Genomic DNA, 24,725 nt, shown 5'->3' on the forward strand with positions numbered 1-24,725 from the left:
TTTAAAAAAAAAAAAAAAACAACCAATCGATGAGTGCCGCAAGTATAGAGCCCGTCCTCTAGAGACCGGGAGCTGCAACTACGGAAGCCCATGACCCTAAGCCCATGCTCCGCAACAAGAGAAGCCACAGCAGCGAGAAGCCTGCAACCGCAACCAGAGAGGCGCCCCAGCTCACCGAAACGAGAAAAGCCCGCACAGCAATGAAGACCCAGAACAACCAGAAACAACTAAGTAAATAACATTATTAAAAGTACACAGTCTGAGAGGAAATATTTGTAAGTTATATATCTGATAAGGGACTTGTATCCAGAATATAAAAAGAACATTTACAACTCAACAGTTGTAAAGACAAATAACTCAATTAAAAATTGTACAAACGATGAGACCAAACATTTCTTCACAGAAGACAGAAAAATGGCCAAGAAATACTTGCAAAAGTGCTCAATCTCATTACTAAATAGGAAAATGTATTAGGATGGTTATAATCAGAGTAGAGACAATAACAAGTGTCAGGATGTGGAGAGACTGTAACACTCAGTCCCTCCCCATAGTGCTGGGGAACACAAAATGGTGCAGCCACTTAGGAAGAGTTTGGTAGTTCTTCAAAATATTAAACATATAACCAGCAATTCTGGCTATTCTTCCCAGGTGGCGCTAGTGGTAAAGAACCTGCCTGCCAATGCAGGAGATGTAAGAGACATGGATTCGATCCCTGGGTGGGAAAGATCCCCTGGAGGAGGGCACGGCAACCCACCCCAGTATTCTTGCCTGGAGCAGCCCATGGACAGGGGAGCCTGGCGGGCTACAGCCCATAGGGTCGCACAGAGTTGGACATGACTGAAGAGACTTAGCACACACGCAACCAGCAATTCTAATACTAGGTATCCACCCCAAAGAAATGAAAGCATACGACCATGCAAAAACGTGCACATGAATGTTCATAACAGCTTCATTGATAATAGCTGAAAAGCAGAAACAAGCCAAAAGTCCATCAAATGATAAACAAAATATGGTACATGCACAAAATGGATTATTTGGCCATGAAAAGGAATAACATACAGATACATGCTACATGTATGCACTTTGAAAACATTATGTTAAGTGAGAGAAGCCAGATACTTAAAAGGCCATATATTGTATAATTCCATATATGAAATATTCAGAAAAGGCAAATTCTCAGAGACAGTAGATCTGGGTTGACTGGGGCTGCTAGTGGATATAGGCTTTCTTTGTTGGCGTGATAAAAAAATGTTCTAAAATTAGATAGTGGTTACAGATTCACAACACTGTACCTTCTAAATGGGAGAATTCTTATGGTATGTGAATAATAACTCAGTAAAGCTGATGGACAGGGAGGCCTGGCATGCTGCAATTCATGGGCTCGCAAAGAGTCGGACACGACTGAGCGACTGAACTGAACTGAACTGAAAGCTGCAGAAGGAAGAAAGGAAAGGAAAGAGCGGGGAGGGAGGGAAGATGGAAGAGGCAGGGAGGAGAGGGAGGGAGGGAGGGAGGGAGGGAGGGAGGGAGGAGGGAGGAAAGAATGAAAGAACAAACTAACCAACTCAAGTACCTTGTTTCATTATCTCTGCCATCCAACTCAACATGAAAATCCAGATATTATACTAAGATATGGATGAAGGAAGTAGCTTTCCCTGGCGGCTCTGAAATGTAATGGTGACACCGGAATCACACTTCTGTCCGACCCCAAATAATTGAGTCAAGGTCTCAAGAAGATCTACACAATCCTCTTATACAGGGCCCAGTAGTATGTACCATGTGCAACCAGGAGCTCCTTCTCAATAGTAAAAATGGTGGTGACATCTGATATTGAAGATAAAAATCACTATGATGAAGAAGGTAGAGAAAGAGGAATGGGGAGATTCAAGAAGAGAAAATGCTAATTCTAAAAGGAAAAAAGGAAATTCTTTTATTATTATAACATGAAAACTTGGGGAGAAATAGATCAGGAGAGTTACAATCACAAAGAAATATTACAAAAGAGCTCTTTTTTGGATTTGGCAATGCTATTGCAGCCAAAAGAAAGAACCACCAACATAATGAGTGTCATTAATACACATGAGGGAAGACTGCCTCAGAATGGAAGAATGCAGAAATAACGGATGAGATCAGACAGTTGTAGGAAAAAAACTCAAAGGATTTTTGAGACAAGTGGCTTAAATGTTGTGTCAAAAAGGCACAATTAAAACACAATGTTAGCTAAGGAAAATAAAATCTAATCAATTATATTGAACCATATTTGAAGAAGGGCTTCCCTGGTATAGCTCAGATGGTAAAGAATCCACCTGCAATGCAGAAGACCCACGTTTGATCCCTGTGTTGGGAAGATCCCCTGGAGGAGGAAATGGCAACCCACTCTAGAATTCTTGCCTGGAGAATCCCATGGACAGAGGAGCCTGGTGGGCTAGAGGCCACAGCACTGCAAAAAGTCAGACACGTCTGAGCAATGAACTCTCACATACTTCACTTTTGTCTTTGAAGAAATGTTTTATTAAGAGAAGATAAGCATATACCCTGAATATTGGAGAGTCGATGAACAAGTATTTGACAGTTTCTCTCACTGTAGGCCAGTGTAGATGCAACAAATTAGCATTCCAGTCTTCCTAGAGGCATTCCATATCCCTGAAAGGTATCTGTACCATCTGCACACCAATTGCCTCATCATAATTTAGCTTTTGATGCAGACTTTCCTTAGGGACAATGCACTAACTGCCCCAAGGCTTCGTGTCTCCTTAGCAACTGAGAGGGCTTCCCCGGCGGGCTCAGTGGTAAAGAATCTGCCTGCCGTGCAGGGGATGCAGGTTCAATCCCTGGTTTGGGAAGATCCCCTGGAGCAGGCAATTGCAACCCACTCCAGTATTCTTGCTAGAAAAATCCCATGGACAGAGGAGCCTGGTGGGCTACAGTCCACAGGGGCACAAAGAGTCAGATATGAATAAGTGACTGAGCACAAGCCCGAGGAACTGAGAGACGACATTGTGATTATACATCAGTCATTTGTGAATGCATTTAGTGGAGTCAATCCTCCTGTCTACACTCTCCTTTTTCCTCTTTTGAAAAGCTAATAAAATGAATTTTCTGGACTTATAAAGGGAGAGCAGGTCCAGGTTCCTAGAGACTGCCCTCCTACTGAAATGGAGCAGGACCCTATGGTCCTTGTTCCCCCATGTCCTCAGCCTGCCTTTTGTCCGTGGAAAAATTTTAGCCAAAGAATAGGTTTAATTACCGAAATGAGAACATGCAGAAACAAAGGAAACCAGTCAAAGGAGACCAAATAATAATAGTTTAGCCACTAAGCAGAGTCAAGGACCTTTAGTTCCTCCTCAAGGGCTATGGATAATATTCTGAGCCATGGTCTGTGAGCTGTTCTGCAGATACTGAAACTCATGCAGAGTGGAAGAAGTTAATTACATGATAGCCAAACTGTATCCATGACATAAGCTGCCACAATTCAGAGAACTGGCCTCAAAGAAATGGAAACAAAGCAACCTTGGAAATGAAGATTAACTGTACTTAAAACAATTAAGATGATATTGATCAGACCACCAATGACTGATTTCAAGATGACTATTGGGACTGACTAAGCTGTTTCTGCATGTAGCCCCTTCTCTCTGTCTATAAAAGCTCTTGCCTCCAGATTGTTGAGTCGGGGAGGGGAGGGGGATGGGGTCGGGGGTGGGGAGGCGCTGGCTCTGGACAGGCATCTGTCCTCTCCCCCATCCCTTGCCAGTTGCCAGCCTCCAAAATAAAGCAGTTTCTACCGACCTGGCCTCTTTAATGGCTTCTGGGCAATGAGCAGCTGAACCCCACTTTCGATTATATCCCACTTGGTAATATTTCCCTGTGGAATCCTGAGAAGAGTGATCAGAGACCTCTCTAGTTTGACACTCTTACAGTGGACAATAAAAATCCTTGCCATAGAGAAACCTCACTTATTAGGGCTAACTAAAAGCTCACTTTAAATTACTCATACTATTTAAGACCTGTGGTTTAACTTTAATTACACAGGATAAGTGGAATGTATATTGTACCCCCAAATCACCTGCTTAGGTCCTTGGGGATAAAAAGCTTTACTGAACAGATAAGTTCCATTTATAAAAGCATAACAATTGTTTATTTGGGAATAGGAGCTTCTAACACATTTAGAAGTTTTTAAAAACAGTGCTATAGTCTAAAGCTTTATGCTATTAATCTCTTGTCCTCTGTTAACAAGCTGTCCTCTTAACAAGCTGTCATAAGCAATTTGACAGCAAACCTCAAGCTAGCCTTTTGGAATTTTTTAAAAAATGAAATGTGAATAATGAGTTGTAAGTATACAATTTCTAAACGAATGGACTGAGTTTCAATATACAAGAAAAGTAATGCTTTATTTCCATAACATGAAAACAGTTCTGTTCAAAATCGTGTGCTTGTGGCTTTTGTTTATAAACCCACATCTCTTTTAAAGGAAAAAAAAGACCCCAAAACACTAGTTCCCTGCTGAGAATTACAGAAGCACACTTCTCTCCCTCTTTGCATCATGAAAATACATTGAAGTACAACAGAGCTTAAACAGGTGTTAAATTTAACATCAGCTCGTTCTCTCAAATTCTCTCAATTTAGGGCATGCAGGGCCTCAGAATGTTAACCTAGTCTGCTGGGCTTTTAGAAAACCAGCATTTGCACTTGGAAGGAAAGGCACACCATCTCTCATACTATATAAGTCGAAAATCCCATATGGGAAGCCAGAGAGGATACTAATGGCTCGCTGGCTTCTCCAGCTCCCGGGGGCCCTGCCGTGGCTAACAGCAGGCAGCCTCCTGTAACACCTTCTCTGTTGACTCATTTGTGAGTCATCGAATTTTTAGCAGAGACATCACGTAGGGATTCTGCTGTGAGGAGCCAGAGACATTCGGTAAGAAATAATGTATGCGTTTTCAGGGCTGATTCAGACCTGTGCGCAGCCACTGCAGCCTAAGATGTGCAGGCATCTCTGTCTTGGTCCAGACCCTCTGGGGCTCTCACTGCAGACTTTATGTAACAGACACAACCCTGCCAGTTAAAGCTGCAAACGCTGCTTCTCTTGCCAGGGTTCCTTCACAATCAAGTGCTCTCAAACGAATTCCTAATATGACCCCTTTTTTTCTTTCTTTTCCTTATCATCTTAGCACTTATGAATACATAGTAAAACTCAAAGAACTGGGGGGTCTTCTTTCAGAATCTGTCCCCCTAAAGAAAAAATCTATAGAACAGAAGTTTCAAGTATATATCAGCAAAGTTTCACGCTTCCTAGAACACTTCTGTTTCATGTATGTTTTTGATGGTTCTCAAAGGAAGACAATCTGGCTCCTAAGAGATATTTGGTCATTTACAGAAATACTTTTAGTTGCCACACTTGGGTGGGGAGAGAATAGGGAGATCACTCCTGGAATCTAGTGAAAAGAGTCCATGGACACTGCTAAAAATCCTACAATGCAAAGGACAGACGCTACACCAAAGAATGATCTGACCCAAATATCAACATATCAGGATTTCTGGGGTTGAGAATCCCCAGCATAGACAAAAGACATTCCCTCATAAAATCAGATCACATTCCACAGAAATAAAGTAAGTGAAAATGGGCAGTGTTATCCTCCAAAAAGTCCCCTTCAAAGAGCCATCTGAAAAGATGCAGGCTTTCACGGAGAAAAAATACTAATGACTGTCAGGTTCCCAGCTGGGCTTGATACAGTTCCAATATTTACAGGGTCCCTGTGGATGCTGTACATTTGTAAGATTGGAAATAATAGGCTTCTTTGTAGAATAAATACAGCAATTTGGGTCTTAATGGGAGCGCTGACACACTCTGCCTCATTTCAGCGGCACCATCCATTAACCTTTGAAACTTCAAAAAATGGAAGGCAACACTTGATAAAGGTTTCTGAATCACAGGAAAAATATTAACTGGATATTAAATAGAGAGCATAAGGAAAAGTAGAAAAGAAAATAATTAGCACGGTCACAGCAAATTCAGTGTTACTGGAACCTAGATCTGAGGTGAGATAGCATTGTTTTGGGAAACAGATTTCATTTTTCACAGGCTACAGTCCAAATGTTCCTCTGTTTCCTTTCTTAGACAGAAACGTCATTATTGCTAGGTGGTAAATGGTGTATAAAATGAGCAGCCATATTGTTAGCTTTACTGCTCCATATTCTCAGTTTTATTTACTCTCAAGCTAGTGGTTTTAGAGAGAAAAGAAAATGAAATCAAATGTCCCAGTTGGATGTGCTTCTGAGATGACAGATGAGAGCCAATCATAAAATTCTACAGCAAAAGCAAATCCACCTGTGTGGTATGCAATTAAAGTATCACTAGTAACACTGCTTAAACAGAAGGTGCTTAAGAGGTGGAGAAGAAACTGTACTTCAGAATGCAAAGGAACAAAATCTAGCAGTCTAACTAAGGCTTGATTAACACAAAGAGTGAACTTCACCATGGATTGATTACTTATTTATATGTTCTGTGCGGCTCCATAAACCTTCACACACTATACTCTTCCCCTCACCTCCGCCCAGAAGCATCAATAGCATGTCCAAATAGTATAGAGTGTAAAAAAGATGAACACAGAAGATTTATTTCAACTACACAATTTGAAGCTTTGATGTGAGGCCCTCTTAAGAGAAACAACTTACACTTTTTAAACCTACCAACATCTTTTACACAAGGAGTTTTCCATCCGTCTGCTTTGATTTTATCCTCATGACATGCAAGTGAGGGATGTAGGGCAAACATCCTCATTCTATCAGACAGGTGAAGAAACTGAGTCTCAGGAGAGCTGCCTGACTTGTCTGAGGCTACGCAAGTTTATGGTGGAGCTAAAGCAGAGCTCTCTTGTCTCTACACCATGCTCAGAAGCATACAGAATATCACAGCAATAAACCTTGACAAAGAGAAAAACAGTCCTTGACATCCAACAGCTGGCCTGGTATATGAGCCAGGCCTTGGAGTTGCTAGGAGCTGGCCTGACACTCGAGCTGGGCTGCGCAGTTCTCCTGGTGAATATGGACAATTTCACAAAACAGCAACACCAGAGAAGGCCACTTCATGACTGGAATGGATCAGGAGAAAACAACACCATTCATAACCATGTCTGAACACCAACAGATTATGAATATCATACAGGCCACAAAAAAATGATGATCCTGTTCTTCTCCTCAACGAAGTATGAGCAACTACTGACTCTTTAGCAAGGACAGGAATATCACCTACCCCGCCCATAGATAAAATGTATTAAGACATCTCTTCTTCCTGACAGCATTCCTACACACAGCAAAGCTTCACCTGTTTAAGTCCTCCCCAAAATCAACTACATAAGCCGAAACCCTAAAATAGGTTCTTCCTAACATGTGCTCACTGAGATACCCCACAGTCCCCCACAGTGTGAGTGCAGAGAGTAATGAACCCCATTTGTTCAAGTACACGTATTTTCCTGGTGGTCTCTGATTAGAAACCATTGTGGGCACAAACAAGCTTACAAGAAGGACACTTTTTGTGCTTTTCAAACATGGCTACTGATAGCATTTTCCTAAGTCATTAGAAGGTAAGAGCCCAAGAATCCTGGTACAGCTACTTGAAAACCAAGGAAAGAAAAGCCCACACTGGGGGATAAAATTGAATTACAAACAAAAGACCCAACTTATCTAAAAAAAAAAAAAAAAAAAACTACTTCTCTATTTAAAGATATTTTGACACGAATTAAAGTGTTTACTGGGTCAGTGACCTGAGACTTCAGCTTATTTCTATTGTAAACATGATAATCATTTTGCAGAGAGGAGTCAAACAGGACTGACTCAGGTCCAGAAATTCTGATTTGATTCATCGCCTCCATAACCATTATCCTCATAAAACATAAATCTGCATACCAATATAAAACAGTAATCACTTTAAATATTCCAACTGTTTCCATCAAACAGCAGATATTTGGGTGATGCAGTAATAATACCTGCTCATTCCAAAAGGGATGGCTAAATTCCTACCAAACTGTATTATAGACTGTATCTATTTTATATCAAAATATCTGGCTAAATTGTTTTTAGGGCTTCCCAGGTGGAGCTAATGGTAAAGAACCTGCCTGCAATACAGGAGACATAAGAGACATGGGTTCAATCCCTGGGTAGGGAAGATTCCCTGAAGAAGGAAATGGCAAGCCACCAGTATTCTTGCCCGGAGAATCCCGCAGACAGATGAGCCCCGCAGGTGGGCTACAGTCCATACGGTGGCAAAGAGTCGGACACAACTGAAGTGACTTAACACACATACAAATTGCTTTTAAAGAAATCCAGCTCTATTGAGAGTCACACATAGAAAGGGAGGTAATGAGATATATGAGGCAGTAGACACCACGGGGCAAGAGCAAGTTGCACTCAGTTTAAAACAGTTCAGTACAATTCACTTCAGTTACTCAGTCATGTCCAGCTCTTTGTGAACATATGGGATGCAGCACACCAGGCTTCCCTGTCCATCACCAATTCCCAGAGCTTGCTCAAACTCATGTCCATCAAGCCAGGGATGCAACCCAACCATCTCATCCTCTGTCATCCCCTTCTCCTCCTGCCTTCAATTTTTCCCAGCATCAGGGTTGTTTCCAATGAATCAGTTCTTCACATCAGGTGGCCAAAGGATTGCAGCTTCAGCTTCAACATCAGGAATGAATGATGAATATTCAGGACTGATTTCCTTTAGGATTAACTGGTTGGATCTCCTTGCAGGCCAAGGGGCTCTCAAGAATCTTCTCCAACAACACAGTTCAAAAGCATCAATTCTTCAGCACTTAGCTTTCTTTATAGTCCAACTCTCACATCCACACACGACTACTGGAAAAACCATAGCCTTCACTAGATGGACCTTTGTTGGCAAAGTAATGTCTCTGCTTTTTAAAATGCTGTCTAGGTTGGTCACAGCTTTCCTTCCAAGGAGCAAGTGTCTTTTAATTTCATGGCTGCAATCACCATCTGCAGTGATTTTGGAGCCCCCAAAAATAAAGTCTCTCACTGTTTCATTTCCCCATCTATTTGCCGTGAAGTAACGGGACCTGATCGGAGAAGGCAATGGCACCCCACTCCAGTACTCTTGCCTGGAAATTCCCATGAACGGAGGAGCCTGGTAGGCTGCAGTCCATGGGGTCGTGAAGAGTCAGACACAACTGAGCGACTTCACTTTCACTTTTCACTTTCATGCATTGGAGAAGGAAATGGCAACCCACTCCAGCATTCTTGCCTGGAGAATCCCAGGGAGGGAGGAGCCTGGTAGGCTGCCATCTATGGGGTCGCACAGAGTCGGACACGACTGAAGCGACTTGGCAGCAGCAGCAGCAGCAACAGGACCTGATGCCATGATCTTAGTTTTCTGAAAGTTGAGTTCGTAAACCAACTTTTTCACTCTGATCTTTCACTTTTATCAAGAGGCTCTTTAGTTCTTTTTCACTTTCTGCCATAAGGGCAGTGTCACCTGCATATGTGAGGTTATTGATATTTCTCCCGGTAATCCTGATTCCAGTTTGTGCTTCATCCAGCCCAACATTTTGCATGATGTACTCTGCATATAAGTTAAATAAGCACAGTGACGATATACAGCCTTGACGTACCCCTTTCCTGATTTGGAACCAGTCTGTTGTTCCATGTCCAGTTTTAACTGTTGCTTCTTGACCTGCATACAAGTTTCTCAAGAGGTAGATAAGGTGGTCTGGTATTCCAGGCTCTTGAAGAATTTTCCACAGTTTGTTGTGATCCACACAGTCAAAGACTTTGGTGTAGTCAATAAAGAAGAAGTAAAATAAATAAATAAATAAAATAAAGCAGAAGTAGATGTTTTTCTGGAACTCTCTTTCTTTTTCGATGATCCAACGGATGTTGGCAATTTGATCTCTGGTTCCTCTGCCTTTTCTAAATCCAGTTTGAACATCTGGAAGTTCATAGTTCATGTACTCTTGAAGCCTGGCTTGGAGAATTTTGAGCATTACATTCCTAGTGTGAAAGATGAGTGCAATTGTGCAGTAGTTTGAACATTCTTTAGCATTGCCCTTCTTTGGGATTGGAATGAAAACTGACCTTTTCCAGTCCTGTGTCCACTGCTGAGTTTTCCAAATTTGCTGGCATATTGAGAGCAGCACTTTCACAGCATCATCTTTTAGGATTCAAAATAGCTCAACTAGAATCCCATCGCCTCCACTAGATTTGTTCGTAGTAATGCTTCCTAAGGCCCACTTGACTTCACATTCCAGGATGTCTGGCTCTAGGCGAGTGATTACACCATCATGGTTATCTGGGTCAAGAAAATCTTTTTGGTATAGTTCTGTGGATTCTTTCCACCTCTTCTTAATATCTTCTGCTTTTGCTAGGTCCATATCATGTCTGTCCTTTATCGTGCCCATCTTTGCATGAAATGTTCCCTTGGTATCTCTAATTTTCTTGAAGAGATCTAGTCTTTCTGATTCTATTGTTTTCCTCTACTTCTCTGCACTGATCACTGAGGAAGGCTTTCTTATCTCTCCTTGCTATTCTTTGGAACTCTGAATTCAAAAGGGTATATCTTTCCTTTTCTCCTTTGTTTTTCACTTCTCTTCTTTTCACAGCTATTTGTAAACCCTCCTCAGACAACCATTTTGCCTTTTTGCATTTCTTCTTCTCAGGGATGGTCTTGATCCCTGCCTCCGATACAAAGCCACCTCCATTCATAGTTCTTCAGACACTCTGTCTATCAGATCTAATCCCTTGAAGCTATTTGTCACTTCTATTGTATAATCATAAGGGGTTTGATTTAGGTCATACCTGAATGATCTAGTGGTTTTCCCTACTTTCTTCAATTTAAGTCTGAATTTTACCTAAGTTTATGATCTGAGCCACAGTCAGCTCCCGGTCTTGTTTTGCTGACTGTGTAGAGCTTCTCCATCTTTGGCTGCAAAGAATATTATCAGTCTGGTTTTGGTATTGACCATCCAGTGGTGTCCATGTGTATAGTCTTCTTTTGTGTTGTTGGAAGAGGATGTTTGCTATGACCAGTGTATTCTCTTGGCAAAACTCTGTTAGCCTTTGCCCTGCTTCATTCTGTACTCCAAGGCCAAATTTGCCTGTTACTCCAGGTATCTCTTGACTTCCTACTTTTGCATTCCAGTCTTGGGTGTTAGTTCTAGAAGATCTTATAGGTCTTCATAGAACCATTCAACTTCAGCTTCTTTGGCATTAGTGGTTGGAGTATAGATTTAGATTACTGTGATAATTAATGGTTTGACTTGGAAACAAACAGAGATCATTCTGTTGCTTTTGAGGTTGCATCCAAGAACTGTATTTTGGACTCTTTTGTTGACTATGAAGGCTACTCCATTTCTTTGAAGGGATTCTTACCCACAATAGTAGATATAATGGTCATATGAGTTAAATTCATCCATTCCAGTCCATCTTAGTTCACTGATTCCTAAAATGTCGATGTTCACTCTTGCCATCTCCTATTTGACCACTTCCATTTTACCTTGATTCATGGACCTAACATTCCAGGTTCCTATGCAATACTGTTCTTTACAGCATCAGACTTTACTTCCATCACCAGTCACATTCACAGATGGGTGTTGTTTTTGGTTTGGCTCCATTTCTTCATTCTTTCCAGACTTATTTCTCCACTGTTCTCCAGTAGCATACTGTGCACCTACCGACCTGGGGAGTTCATCTTTCAGTGTCATATCTTTTTGTCCTTTCATACTCTTCATGGGGTTCTCAAGGCAAGAAAACTGAAGTAGTTTGCCATTCCCTTCTCCAGTGGGCCACATTTTGTCAGAACTCACCACCTGGTCCAGTCCATCTTGGATGGCCTTACATGGTACGGCTCATAGTTTCATTAAGTTAGACAAGGCTGTGGTCCATGTGATCAGTTTGATTAGTTAAAATATTTAGTTATATCTTTTTTGTGCAACTAACTTCAGACAATGGAAATTATTCATTAGAATGTTTAAGATTAGGCATGAAAATTTTGAGAAGTTTTGTTCCCTTAAGTGTGATTTCAGATCATAAAAGTTATTTAAACTTTCTATTTGGTCATATAAAATTAGCTTACTTATAAATTTTGAACCACTTCTAGATGTTTACTAGCTTTTGTGTGTCATGGAAAACAGGAGTCTCAGGGCTGCCAATTTTCTATTAAAAGAGGGGAAACTGAATCAGTTTAAAAAGTAGTTCACAGTCTTTTCCTGTAGGAAACTGAGAAACAGCACTTTGTCTAAGGATAGCAGTTACAGAAGTAACTTAAAAATATAACAACAATAATATAAACGATAAGTAGACATACCACAAAAAAAAGAAATCTAGACTGCCATCTGGGCTTTATTTATTTCACATCAAAGTATCCTGAATTTCTGAATCAGCATTATAATTCAACATCCTATAGTACACAGTACTGACTACCAGAAGTCTAGTTACCATCTATTACCACACAGTTTCACTTGTACTCCAAACCCATTCCCTCTGGCACATCCCTTCCTCTCTAAAATTTTATTGAATTAAATCATGTTGTCATCATTAAGTCATTTTCTTTATAAGTGGGGATGAGATTAGCAGGATGAATAATAATAAGTATTTTTAATGAAAAATGATTGAGATCTTTTTGAGTAGCATAGAGTAGAACATTAGAAACAAAACTTATCTACTTGCTGAATGCTTCAATTTCTCTCCATAAATAAAATCCAAGTCATTTTGAATCAAAAATGATTTTTCCATTATCCTGTTTTAATATTAAGTCATAATTCCACTCCTCTTTCCTAATTTCTATGCACTTCTGAAAACTAAACCTAGACCCAGCATACCTGAGACCCAGTTGCCTTCAGCGCTCTATCATAAATAGCCTCCAAGTTGCTAGAAATCTCCCTAAATACCCACTACTGATCATCTCCTTATACTCTAAGCCACCTCATCATTTATTTTTATCTTTGATCCACAAACTCTACTCAGAGTCTCTCTCTCAGAGTCCCTACTCTTCAAATTGTCTACCAACTTTTCAATTTGTTCATATAAAATATAAATAATATGCTTGTATTTGATGGAGAAAAAAAATAGTTCTACTCACCACATTTTTTCCTTCATTTTGGGCATCTCGATAATCAGGGTTAAGCTAAAAATCAAAAAAACAAAACTAGTTTTGAATTGCTATTAAAAGTACATTAACAAGACCAGTAATCTTTAATTCTAGTTCACTATATCCCCAGGGAAGCCTGGTGTGCTGCAATCCATGTGGTGACAGAGTCAGATATGACTGAACAACTGAACTGAACTGACCTGCTCTTCACAAATGGCACAGTGATCGAAAATCTGCCTGCCAATGCAGAAGACATGGGTTCGATCCCTGGGTTGGGAAGATCTCTTGGAGGAAGAAATGGCAGCCCACCCCAGTATTCTTGCTTGGAAAATTCCATGGACAGAGGAGCCTGGTGGACAGGCTACTGTGCATGGGGTCACAAAGAGTTGGACACAACTGAGCATACACACGCACACACACAACATATACTTAAATAAATTTCACATAAAAAGAGGCTAAGAAAGAAGGTATTACTAAATACCTTCAAATCCAAGTGGCAGGAAACTAGAGGTAAAATACCAAAGCTATGACCTTTGTTTATATCAAACTGTTGACATTTTTGAACAAGTGAGAGCTGACAAGCTCACCTCCTAGGAAGCATTCGAGAAACTTCATTTTGCCTACCACAAAACCTGCCATTGACCAATAATGCCTACACCAAGTTGTATATTATCTAGGGTGAAACAGATAACCAGCCCAGGTTGGGTACATGAGACAAGTGCTCGGGCCTGGTGCACTGGGAAGACCCAGAGGGATCGGGTGGAGAGGGAGGTGGGAGGGGGGATTGGGATGGGGAATACATGTAAATCCATGGCTAATTCATTTCAATGTATAACAAAAACTACTGTAATGATGTAAAGTAATTAGCCTCCAACTAATAAAAATTAAAAAAAATAAAAAAAATAAATAAAATTAAAAAAATAAAAAAATAAAAGTAGACCAAAGGCAAGTTTTAACTGTGATTTAAGATCCTGCTGCACATGCTATACACACAAGAAAAGAAAGTCAAGCAAAAGAGGAACTATATATATACATACACACACACACACACACATACATATACACACACATACATGTATCACCTATGTCAGCTAATGCATGAGGATTATTGAACAAAAAAGAACTCATGTCTCTGGGTTGGGCTGTGGAGTAGTTTGGGGGTCATTCCAATGAGAAGCATGAGATCTGGATATGCTGTGTGTTGACCCACACATTTCCAGCTGGCTAGAATTCATAACTCCTGACTCCCACTGGACTTGAGTTCAGTCACCCAGTCGTGTCCAACTTTTTGCAAACCCATGGACTGCAGCACGCCAGGCTTCCCTGTCCATCACCAACCCCCAGAACTTGCTCAAACTCATGTCCATCAAGTCAGTGATGCCATCCAACCATCTCATCCTCTGTTGTCCCCTTCTCCTCCTGCCTTACATCTTTCCACCAGGCTACACAGTTTCAAAAAGGCGTCCTTGTTGATCATTTGGTTTATAGGCTGTTTTCTCAAAATAACAAGCTGTCCAGTTGAATCCAATCCTATTAATGTGAGTCAGTTTGTGTATATAATATGCAACACCAGGTAATTAAAGTCACCACTTAAGACATAAGGCTAGAGGTCATTTTCAGTATGACACTTGGTTAGTAGCTCTGATGAATGCCCCTGCCAATTAATTGCTAAATATTAACGAAGGTGCAGAAAAAAGACCAAAAAGCAAAATACTCTCAATAACATTGAAGACTTAGGCTGAAAACAATCTAAACCTCAAATCTTCAATGAATTGACAGTAATTATAAAGCTGGAGGAGAAGCAATATCACCCCAGTTGTCATCTCATGGCAAATCTCAACCTCACTTCAGGCTAGTGGCCAAGTGAACACAGTTCAGAAGATACTGGCTGCGGTTCCACGATTTGCCTGCTTACCCACAGAACCTGAGTATTCACCAACTAAAGACCCATACAGAAGTGCTTCTCCATCCCTGAAAAGCTGCTGTGGAATGGAGCAGAAAATTTCCCCCCATCCTTTATCTGGGCTTCTCAGGTGGCATTAGTGGTAAAGAATCTGCCTGCCAACGCAGGAGACACAAGAGAATCAAGTTTGATCACTGAGTCGGGAAGATCCCTTGGAAGAGGAAATGGCACCCCACTCCAGTATTCTTGCCAGAAGAATCCCATGGACAGAGGAGTCTGGCAGGCTACATACAGTCCATGGCATCGCAAAGAGTCAGACACAACTGAATATCTGAGCATATCATTCCAGCCACCCTCCATTACCTCTCTCTGCTTCTCAAGATCAAAGAGATACAACAAAGCTTAGAAAGCAAATGGGCAGAAAGTGGAGGGAGCAGATGATGGCAGAGGGTTTTATAAGAAACTCTGCCTGAAGAAACAGTGAGAAGAGAAAGAACTGTAATGACATCTGGAATGTACTGTCTTCTGGAATGACACTGCGTGATGATGGAGATAACAGGGAAATAGCAGAGAAGCCAGGAAGAGACACAACCACAAGAGATCCCAGGGATGCTGAGTCGACACCTGCTGGAACTGGGAAGTAGGCAGGGACCCTGTAGGTTGTCCTGCAGCTAAAGATTCAGCAAGAGGATTGAGAAAAAGGAAGAGGAACAAAAAGACCATCCACTCAACCCTTCTGCTTCTGAGGATAATAAGGGAGGAAAGCATGAAAAAAGCAATATGGGACAGATTACAAAGTATGTTAAAACAGGGGGAATTTGTTCTCAGAGTCTTTCTGAATATTATCTATGGTATGCCTGCAAGCGTGCTCAGTCATGTCCGACTCTGCAAGCCCATGGACTGCCCGCCAGTCTCCTCTGTCCACGGAATTCTCCAGGCAAGAATACTGGAGTGGGCTGCCATTTCCTTCCCCAGGGGGTTTTCCCCAGCCAGGGATCAAACCTGCGTCTCCTGCATTTCCTGCACTGGCAGGTGGATTCTTTACCCACTCAGCCACCTGGGAAGCCCAATATTATACAAAATAAGTTTTCAGGAAATGGTTTGGCACATTCAAGAAAGTACAAGTGAACACTGCCTCTATATGAAGATAGCAAAATATGAACAACTAAACATATAATATAAAATAATAAGAAATATAATAAAATAATTAAAAAGTAAAGAATCACAATATAAAGATAAGCTAAATTAAGGGGAATTTCAATAATAATGAAAACATACATAAATACAAAATTAAAGTCCATGTCAGCAGCAGGAATGAGCATAGTTGATGTTATAGAAAATGACTGATGCAAAGAACAAAAATTGAACAGCTATATTTCAACCCAGAGGAAACAGGTAAAGAAATGAAAATTAGGAAAAAGGGAATAATCATAGAGGACCAGAGAATGGACCTAAGAGAGTTGATCTTCAAAGTTCTCATCACAAGAAAAATATTTTATAACTGTGGTGATGGATGTTATCAAGATTTACTGTGGTAATCATTTCTATATATATGTCGTGTGTTTCTGTGTGTGTGTGTGTGTGTGTGTGAAGTCGCTTCAGTCATGTCCAACTCTCTGTGACCGCATGGATTATTGCCCGCCAGGCTTCTCTGTCCATGGGATTTCCCAGGCAACAGTATTGGAGTGGACTGCCATTTCCTTCTCCAAAGGATCTTCCCAACCCAGGCATCAAACCTGTGTCTCTTGCATCTCCTCCATTGGCAGGCAGGTTTTTCACTACTAGTGCCTATATATATATATACCACTACCACTATATATATATAGATATAGATATATACACACACCAAGTCATTATATTGTACACCTACAACTATGTCGACTATAAGTGGGAGAAGACACACATGGTATGACTCCATTCATATGAAATCTAAGAACAGACAAAGCTGAACTATGGTTAAACAAACCAGAAAGTGAGTGGGGGTAAAAGGGAGAGGAGATGCTGAAAAGGAGAAGCCAGTCCAAGAGCCACTGGACAGCAGTCTTCCAAGTTTCAGAGCAGACAGACAATGGGGTGCGGGAAGGGTTATAAAATAGGAATCCAGTTACCAGTTGCTTCTTGGTGCCAGGCCAGTAACTGGGGAGACCTGAGGCTGAACTTTATTTTCTATGGAGATGTATACCTCAAGCTCCTTAAATTCCCCTGAATTATGACTAAATGAGTCAGTTCCAGAACAGTATTATTCTTGTTTTTGAAATCCAACAGTGAAAGGTAGAAGGTGAAAAGACAGTGTACTGATTAATCAAACTCAAAAAGACACACTTCTACTCGGTAGTAATAAAAGTTCCAACAAAGGGCACAGAAGGGGTTTATTCAGCTTTCTTAGTCAAGTATCACTGTTTTAGGGAGTTTCGTGGAGGTTCAATGGTAGGACTTGGCTGTTTTCACTGCTAGGAACCAGGTTCAATCCCTGGTCAGGGAACTAAGATCCTGCGTGCTGTGTGGTATAGTCAAATTAAAAATAAAATAAAATGCCTTTAACAAAAAAAGGATCATTGTTTTATTTTTTTTCAGTTTGAAGAATTCAGAATTTTCTTTTAAATTAAAATATGTATACTGAAATTATAGCTAAACTATATTCAAAAGGTATGCAGCAAGTTTAACCAGGATATATCGTATGGTCAAAGTTTTCATCCAATAAGCATTTGGACTAGTTGGTTACAGAAACTATAAATTAAATCAAATTCATGCTAGAAGCCATGACATATCCATCACTAAAATGTGTACAAAAACAGGAATTAACATTCCAAAGTCAAACACAGAATCACATATGCCCTTTAAAACACAGGTCACATTCTACCTTAAAGTCAATGCTACTTTCTAAAACTGTCTTCACACATTTCACCCTTTTAGCATCACCCAGTCCAGTCCCTGACAGATGTGTAGGGAATTGGATTCCAGACTCTGGTCTGGAAGGAAATACCATGGGTCTTAGGAGAGGTCATATAACACTGAAAGAACTGAGGATCCTCATCTGTAAAATGAAAGAAGTCTATGACTAAAGCCAAATCATACTGATTCCACATCATTAAATTTTACATACTAATGTCTTTGGTAACAGTACTAAAGAAGGTGCTCATCAGTTAGATTTCATCCCATCTTGTGTCTCACAGACTGCAATGTGGCCTTTTATATAATAAATTATTGCTTCAGTAAATTCAAAAGTAATATAATAATAATAATAGTAAGGAGGAGGAGGAGAGGAAGAAAAAGGAGAAGAAGGAAGATGTACCCAAATAAATCTATGGGTACATAAATTCACCAATGTTAACCAAAGATCACATAAATACATGCTTTACTATATGTTTTAATTATACTGCTGATTTCCTTCTCTAACTATAACCATAATAGTAATTCAGCAATTAGACTAAGGATGAATCAAAAAATATATTTCTAAAGAAGGGTAAAAAAGACACAGTGATATGAAGCTTCCTGAATCTTTTAGGACTTTAAAGGAAGTATTTCCTTATGTTAAAAGATAAATCATAAATCTGGCGTTGGAGAGAGAGATCTAATATGTTAGTCAATCATTTACTCAATAAATATTAATAGAGCATCTATAATGGACAAAGGATGGTGGCATTAGGTTTTTTCACAAAGACAAAGAGAATATGGTCCCTGACCACAAGACCTTACAATCTAGGAGGGAAAATAAGACATAAATACAATTAGCAGTAATACAAAATAGAATGTGACAAGAGATACAAGACAGGAATGAATAATTTATAAACAATAATAGGTCAGAAGAAGGAGGGATCTATGGTGGGCAAATTTATTCAGGAATTATTCATGAAGGGACTTCGCCGGTGGTACAGTAGATAAGAACTCGCCTGCCAAAGCAGGACACGTGGGTTCGATCCCTGGTCCAGGAAGATTTCACATGCCACAGAGCAAATAAGCCCGCGCTCCACAACTCCTGAAGCCCAAGCACCTAGAGCCTCTGCTCTGCAACAAGCGAAGTTACCAGAATGAGAAGATCACACACTGCAAGGAAGAGTAGCCCCAGCTCCCCACAGCGAGAGAAAGCCCAAGTGCACCACAAAGACCCAGCACAAACAAAACATCAGCAAACAAATAACTTTCTAAAAAAAGAATTCTTCTTGGAGAAGGTTGCATATGAGTGAAGCCTTGAAGGATAGGTAGAATTGCAACTGGGAGAGAAGGAAATCTTTTCGATATAAGATAGATCCTCAGAAAGGAAATGCTATATGGCACAGTGACCTCTACTCGATACCCTTGTAATAACCTGTGGGCAAAGAATCTGAAAAAGAACAGATATATGTGTAGTTATAACTGAATCCCTTTGCTTTACACTTGACACTAACAAAACATTGTAAATCAACTATACTCCAATATAAAATTAAAAGTTAAAAAATAAAATTTAGAATTAAAACTGAAAAAAAAAAAAAGATAGAAGACTGGAATGAAGAAGACAGGCAGTACAAGGGGAGCTACTGCCAAATATCTGAGAAAATGAGCCTTGATCAGAGAAGGCCCGTAAATATCATTTATGGAATACTTCTTATATGCTTTTAAAGGTTAATTCTCCCCATACAATTATCCTATTAGAAGCAACCCTTAACCCCATTTTCCAGGTGAGGCACCTGGGGCACACTACGTCAAACCACTGACGAGCAGGGTATTCAGAAGCACCGAGCTAACGGTTCCAAAGCTCCAGCTTCCAGTTCTGATAGCCAATGACTTCCCTCCCATCCCCATAATGAGGACTGGTATGATCCAAGGTGAGAAGAGAGGCCTAACCAATGGGGCTTTTTCTGCCACATGCTGAAGAGTTTGCATCTTCAGGAAGATTTTGCATATATCACTGGGAAAATGTTTGCAGAAACAGTGCACTAAAAATCCTCACCTGGCCATAATTAGCAGTAGATAGAGACAGATGATAAAAGGGACAATGTAACCAAGCGCAGGGTTGGAGTAAGTGGTGGTAGAGACCCAACATCAAAAAAGAGGCTGAAATAGAAAGGAGAAAGCAGATGGGAAAGATTCTACAGAGATAGAGTCAAGAGAACCTGAAGGTTGAGGGAGAAAACTGAGGGAGGAAAAGTGTTTATCATGACTCCCAAGTTTTTCACCCAGAGCTAAGAAAACTTAGTCTCTCTAGGGAAACAATTTCATCTTAGATATGATTATTGAGTTTCAATGGCAGTGAAATATCTAAGATCAAAGTCATGGCCCACTGCAGCCAGGAGAGTAAGTAACAGAGAGAGAAGAGAAAGAGCAAATAGGCACTAAACTTCTTTTTTTAATTTTTAAAAATTATGTATTTATTTATTTGGCTGTATTGGGTCTCAGTTGAGGTGTGTGAGATCTCTTAGGTGTGGCATGTGGAGTCTAATTCCCTGACCAGGGAAAGAACTCAGGCCCCCTGAATTGGGAGTGCAGAGTTTTAGTCACTGGACCACCAGGGAAGTCCTGAAACTAAGCTTTGAAGGGAATCTTCATTTAAGTGGCCAAAGAGGACTAGAATGAAGTCAGGCAGAGAATATGACAAGTTAGAATGGAAAAGTGGCAGAGAGACAGAGTAATATCATAAGCACCTAGACAGTGAAAGTCATGGCTATACCACTTATCAAATTAAAGACAGCTGCAACTGTCTCTCTAAAGAATAGCAAGCAGCAGATGGCAAGTTGTGAGTCCAAAATTTATGTTCATTTTCGTAAAAAAAATTACTTTTTTATAATGAAATGTCTTTTGATCAATTTTTATTATATATAACACTGAAGCCATAAAATCAACACATGTATAATTTTAAATAATCATATGTTCCTCTTTCCAATGACGAGGCATTTCAGAGCCAAGCTATTATGGTTAGGGCCAGAAAAGAAGGGAAAAATAACATGTACAGGATGCTGACATGTGCCAGGCATCATTTATATTTTGATATATATTTATTGTATATAAAGAGTCTGGTATGTATGTTCCTCTATTGTATATAAATTTTGCACACACATATATATATACATACACACACATAAAGACCCTTTTCATATACTATGGCTGATACATTTAAAAGAGAACCAAACATTGAGGTATTTAAAACTACAGCCCTCATATACATAAGATTCTAGGCTAATGTACAAGTTCTTGAGCACTAAGTTTTTAATTAACTAAAATCCAAAGACTACTCTAGAGTTAGGAAATAAGTGTTTACTGCCATCTGGTGGAAGTCTGGCCTATCTACAGATAAATAAGATGTCTTAAAACGGGCAATTACAAAATCTTCAACAAAATTATTTTTCACTGTCGCTCTACCTTATTTGGGAAATGATCATCAAAAGTTAGTCCTTTAATAACACCCAAAGAAAGAAAATGCAGCAAATTAGGAATTGTGATCTTTGAGTTATAATTCTTCCCACAGCTATGGAAGAACTATTTACTAAGGCTTTCATGCTGTCCCTATTCAAATTACGATAAAATTACTTTCTCAACCACAGACAGGATTGTGAACGCTCCGGCACCAATAAGGTGATACAAGAAAAAGATCTATGGCAAAATGGCAAGGAGTGTGCTGACAGCCGTGCTGTATATTAAAAGCAAGGTTCTAAAGGGAGGGGATATATGTCTATCAATGGCTGATTCATGCTGAGGTTTGACAGAAAAAACAAAATTCTGTAAAGCAATTATCCTTCAATTAAAAAATAAATAAATTTTTAAAGAGGAAAAAAAAAGCAAAAATATGTGAGTGTTTACTTCCGTTCATGTCACCTCATTTCTCGCATGGCCCACAGAAACTGACATTATAGAAGGAAGCCTGATAATACAGTCACAAATGCCCTGTTACCTAATTCACAATTAAATATTTTGTTCCACATTTTTGTCCACGAGTTAGTAGCACTGTATATTATTCAAAAATAAACCCCTAATTCACTAACACTGTTGGAGATAGTCAAACTGAGTAAGGGTTCATTTCTAAACCTTAGTTCACTTTAGTAATTTACAGAATAAAGTCTAAACAGTGTTATATCACATCACCGTCCTAATTCCTAGGTGTTTGCTACAATTCTCACACACACACACACACAAAACATGGTGCTATTCTTGAATTGCTTGTAATTTACATGTTTTGCCTCCACAGTTAAGACTACAGAATATTCAGCATATGAAATAGTCTAATTTTCTTTAGTTTCCCCTTCATTTCTAAACAAATAAGCTTATTACATTTTTCTGAATAACTTAGCCACCCAGTAAGCACTGGTTAAATGGAATATCAGATTAAGAAAGTATAAGTAAAAATTCTAGGTGTTTTTTCTCATATGTACTTAGATTTAAGGTGGCAGCCCTTTAAACTTACTGAGAGATTTATCATGGTCGTCTTTAAATGTTAATAATTTAAACCTTACACATAACCTGTTATCTCAGTTATTTATGTATGCTGGAAACATCTGACAAATAGATGTCCCAGTGATGAGTTAATATAATTCCCCTCCAGACTGCACCCTCTTGAAGGACAAGGACAAAATGTTAGTCATCTTTGTTTTCTTCACAATAACAGAACAGCGCTTTCACCTAGGAGGCAGTCAATAAAATGATTATGTAATTTCAGTATAACATACATCGGCTTCTCAACACTGGCACTAGCGGCATTTGGGCCCAGACCATTCTTTGTTGTGGGATCTGTCCTGCACTTTATAGGATTCTTAGCTGCATCCCTAGCCTCTAGCCACTAGATACTAGTAGCTCTGAGATAATAAAAATGTCTCCAAACTTTGTCAAACAGCCCCTGGGAACAAGACCATCCTCCGCTGAGACTCGCTGACAGGGATGAAGCAATCCAAGTATAGCATTTAGCCTGAATACTATCATTAACCTTGTTTCTTAACTTTGGACAAAATAAATCACTTCTCTGACTCTGGGTTTCCTGTTTTGCCAAGTGAAATGACTGGATTTAAAACTTCATTCTCTCTATGATTTATTCATTAGACTATTCAATACTTACTGAATATAAATTATCAGAGACTGTTCTAGATACAAGGTAGCCAGTTGTGATTCCCTAAACATTTTCCCCCTTAAGTTATCTTATTGACAAAGAAATGTCAGTTTTGGATAACAAAAATAATAAAGATAAATTTATAAAGATAAAATAATAATAAACACAGCTACACATTTCCTTTCCCCTTCCTCCCAATGGAAGCAAAGGGACTTAATATTTACTAAATACCCTTTATGTACAAGGAGCTGAAAATTCACAAGATATTCTTTAATTCCAAAAAATCCCATATAATATATATTATCACCTTTTTCACACACAAGGGAACTGAGGTTCAGAGAGGTCAAATATTTGCTTAAAGGCAGAGAGATTGTGAGTGGTCTACCTGGGACTTTTCTTCCCACTTCTCCAGGCTCTCTTTGCTGCACTGGCCAATATAAACACCATGAACTAAAAGCCAATTTAAGAATTACATCATCCAGTTGACCAGGGGTGCCTCAAGCATACTAAATTAATATTTCAAATAGGTGTGTTGAAAGTGGAAAAGTTGGAGGAAAAGAGTAACATGCCTCCAAATCCTGCCCTCTGATAGATCCTTCCTTGGAACAGCTCATCCATCTTACTGTTTAAAAAACACTTTATAAAAATCTAATAGAACTCTTCCCTTCCTTTTATGACTCTGTTTCTCCCCCTTCACAACCATTATACAATCTCAGTCCACACCTCCTCCTGATTGCTGGCTTCCTCGTCTCTTCCTCTGCCCCCTGCATTCTGGTCTTCACTAAAAATGCTCTCAGTGAAGTCACAGATGACCATACTCTCGCCAAATGCTGTGAAGACACTTTGTTCCTGACCTTTTCTGCAGCACCCCCTCCTTGTTGAAACCCTGTCTTCTCTTGCTTGGCATCTGTGACTCAGCCCATTTGATTTTCCTGTTGCCTGTGTGACTTCCCAGGCTGCCAGTCTTTCTAATTTTACTTAATTTTAAACATATGAAGTTTACATAGCTGACACCCGGCTGGTGACTACCATATTGGACAGTGCCACTCTGGAGTGGTCTGTTTTGAACACAGATTATTTAGAACGCTGCTCTTCAAGCTAAAGATTAAACACATTCTGCATGGCTTAATATATATGACCTGAAAAAACCAGCTACCCGACATTTCTGGCCCCATCACTCCCCTCCCACCTTCTAGCATCACTTCTAAACTCACATATATCTTATGTGTGATACACACATGAAACTAGTTTGTAAAATGAGCACACCTCCTCTGCCTCAGTGCCTGAACACGCCTCTCTCTCTTCTCCATCTGCCTTATTCATCCACCAGGCAGCTGCCCTTCCTTGCACCCCCCACCACCCTCTCCCAAGGTGTGTTGTACTTGACTGTTTCCCCACCTCTAAAAGAACTTTAATCTTCATTTCTAATCTTTGATAGGACATCCAGTAGACTTTTCTAATTCTTATTTTAGACAAGATTCTCCTACCTTACTGCTTAACTTTTCCAAAGCTTTACTTTTCCAAAAAAAGTTACTTCAAAACATTTATGGTATAAGCAGTGAAGTTCTATTTCATTTAAGTGAGCCGATTCATTAAAATTGAGTCAGATATTTATAAAAGTAAGAATGCTTTCTACTTGCCATATAATAAAATTAATCATGCCAGCATTCCTTCCTGGAAGCTTACCATGGTCACACATTACATCAAGCACTTTATAT

At 39.7% G+C, this 24,725-nt stretch overlaps 1 protein-coding gene across 3 annotated transcripts in view; it reads right to left on the bottom strand.

The window, feature by feature from the left end:
- ITPR2 (inositol 1,4,5-trisphosphate receptor type 2) overlaps positions 1-24,725 on the bottom strand; it is a 567,579-nt gene that overhangs the window by 403,366 nt on the left and 139,488 nt on the right. For all 3 annotated transcript variants that reach the window (XM_070453823.1, XM_070453822.1, XM_070453824.1), the window contains exon 10: positions 13,088-13,132. In XM_070453823.1, the coding sequence (XP_070309924.1) occupies positions 13,088-13,132 (45 nt within the window). The remainder of the gene's footprint in view (positions 1-13,087; positions 13,133-24,725) is intronic.

Source organism: Odocoileus virginianus, chromosome 23 (genome assembly GCF_023699985.2).
Source record: "Odocoileus virginianus isolate 20LAN1187 ecotype Illinois chromosome 23, Ovbor_1.2, whole genome shotgun sequence".
NCBI classification, from domain to species: Eukaryota; Metazoa; Chordata; class Mammalia; order Artiodactyla; family Cervidae; genus Odocoileus; species Odocoileus virginianus.